This window comes from Myotis davidii, unplaced genomic scaffold, assembly GCF_000327345.1.
Source record: "Myotis davidii unplaced genomic scaffold, ASM32734v1 scaffold295, whole genome shotgun sequence".
NCBI lineage: Eukaryota > Metazoa > Chordata > Mammalia > Chiroptera > Vespertilionidae > Myotis > Myotis davidii.
This window is the reverse complement of record NW_006286683.1, coordinates 557,444-559,590: the sequence shown is the minus strand read 5'-3', so window position 1 is coordinate 559,590 and position 2,147 is coordinate 557,444. Positions and strand designations below refer to the sequence as shown.

At 41.8% G+C, this 2,147-nt stretch overlaps 1 protein-coding gene across 1 annotated transcript in view; it reads left to right on the top strand.

Annotated features, from left to right (window-relative positions):
- TSNAX (translin-associated factor X) overlaps window positions 1-2,147 on the top strand; it is a 12,654-nt gene that overhangs the window by 2,416 nt on the left and 8,091 nt on the right. Inside the window, exons 3-4 of the mRNA XM_006758638.2 lie at window positions 3-106; window positions 1,296-1,426. Of these exons, the coding sequence (XP_006758701.1) occupies window positions 3-106; window positions 1,296-1,426 (235 nt within the window). The remainder of the gene's footprint in view (window positions 1-2; window positions 107-1,295; window positions 1,427-2,147) is intronic.

Genomic DNA, 2,147 nt, shown 5'->3' with positions numbered 1-2,147 from the left:
AGGAACTGGATGCCCGACATGACAAATACGAGAGACTTGTAAAACTCAGTCGGGATATAACCGTAGAAAGTAAAAGGATAATCTTCCTGCTCCATCGGATTACAAGGTGAGTAAATACCTCTGACTTTTACTACAGTGGGATGCAGTTCTAACCAGCTGCTAGAATATTCCGTGCCTTATTTTTGTCAGCATTGGGTCAGAGGACGTTAGCAGCAGGCACATTTTAAGGATAAACATTTTCTTCAATGGATACAGGTAGGTGTCTTTTCCTTTGTCAGTGAGCTTTGGGAGCTGTGTCTCTCGAGGAGTTTTTTTTCCTTATCCTTTCATTTCTGTAGGCTCGGTAGTGACATCGCCTCTCATTCCTGATGTTGGTAATTGTGTTCTTTTTCCTGATCTGCCTGGCTCCATGTTACTGATCTTACAGGATCTTGGCTTTATGACAGTGTCCATTTTCCTACGTACCTTACCCCGACTTGTTTTTTCCCTTTGCATGTGTGCTTTGGATTCGTTTGCTCCTCTTTTTCTAGTTCCTCAAGGTGGAAGCTGAGGTCAAAGACGAACTCTCCTTTCTAACGTAGACACTTAGTGCTGTAACTTTCCCTTGCGAGTCTCTACGCTTTCACTGCATTCCGTGAACTTGGATGTGCTGTTTCTCATTTTCATTCCATTCAAAATACTTTCTCAGAGAGACTTCCAGGCTCTGTGTAGGTTTCTCATTGGAAAGTGTCACTTGGAAGTGTCCAGGCGCTCAGATAGGACAGTCCGTGGGCACCTGTCCTTTTCCTCACCTCTCTCTCAGGGTCACTGGCCCGTGCCTCCTGTTGTCCATAGTTTGTATGTTTTTTTTTTTTTCTTTTTAGTTGTTTTTGGTGGGAGGATAATTTCTGTCCACGTTACTCCATCCTGACTGAAAGCAGACATATCCAGATGTCATACTGTTATGAACATAATTTTTCTTTTTTTTAAAATTTAAATTCTGTAATGTTGAAAGTATGTCTCCCTTTTCCCTCATTAACCTCTCCCCGGCTGCTCCCACCCCCCTATGGTTTTCCTTATAGTTATGATTATAACACACACAGAGCTTTGTGTACTTTTTTTCCCACTTAATAGTATGTTACAGCATTTTCCATTGGTTTACATAGTTTTAATAAAATCAGTTGCAGTTTTGAGTTAGCATCTCAATACATACAATATTGATTTAGGCCTATGTTAAGTGATCATTAGATTATTTCAGTTTTTCTCTATAAAGCATCTGGCTGATGTTCTAAAAGTTCCCAATATCTTGGTTCTAGCACTCCCGATATGGAGGAAATATTGACTGAGTCGGAAATTAAATTGGATGGTGTCAGACAAAAGATACTGCAGGTGGCCCAGGAGCTCTTGGGAGAAGAGATGCATCAATTCCATAGAGCCATTACGACAGGTGAGTTCTCTTCAACGCTAACGTTACTTTTAAAATAGTGTGTCACATAATTTATGTGTGAGTTGCATGAATTTTAATGGGTTCTTGGTAACATATTATTGGCTTTAAAAAATTGGGACTGCTGGGTAGTAACGTAAAGGTAATCCAAAAACATTCAATTGGCTTTATTTTTCTAACCGTGCAGTTAGTCATTGATAGATTTTTTAATAAAGTCTGTTTCCTAGTAACTGTTTTCTCAATGACTTTATTCTTGAACGTGTAGAGTGAATTCAGACAAGGGGCGTCTGATCTCCCAGCATGGGTATAGCTCACTGGTGGCAGGTTTCAGCTATAGTGAGTTCCTAAAGGAGACTGTATCACCTAGCCAGGTGGATCCAGACATCTCTGGCGTGCCTCTATACGGGGATTTTAGGATAGCACTGAGTTTATATTCATTTAAAAAGTTCCAGGGAATACTGGATCTTGGTGATTATCACCATTTGCAAATTATAGTTGATCCCTGAACACAGAGGTTAGGGGTGCCAACCAACACCCCCACCCCCGGCAATAAAAAAATCCACGTGTACCCCCAGCCCAGTGGTCAGCAAACCACGGCTCGCGAGCCACATGTGGCTCTATGGCCCCTTGAGTGTGGCTCTTCCACAAAATACCACTTGTGGGCGCGCACGTACAGTGCGATTGAAACTTCGTGGCCCATGCGCAGAAGTCAGTTTTCAGAAAT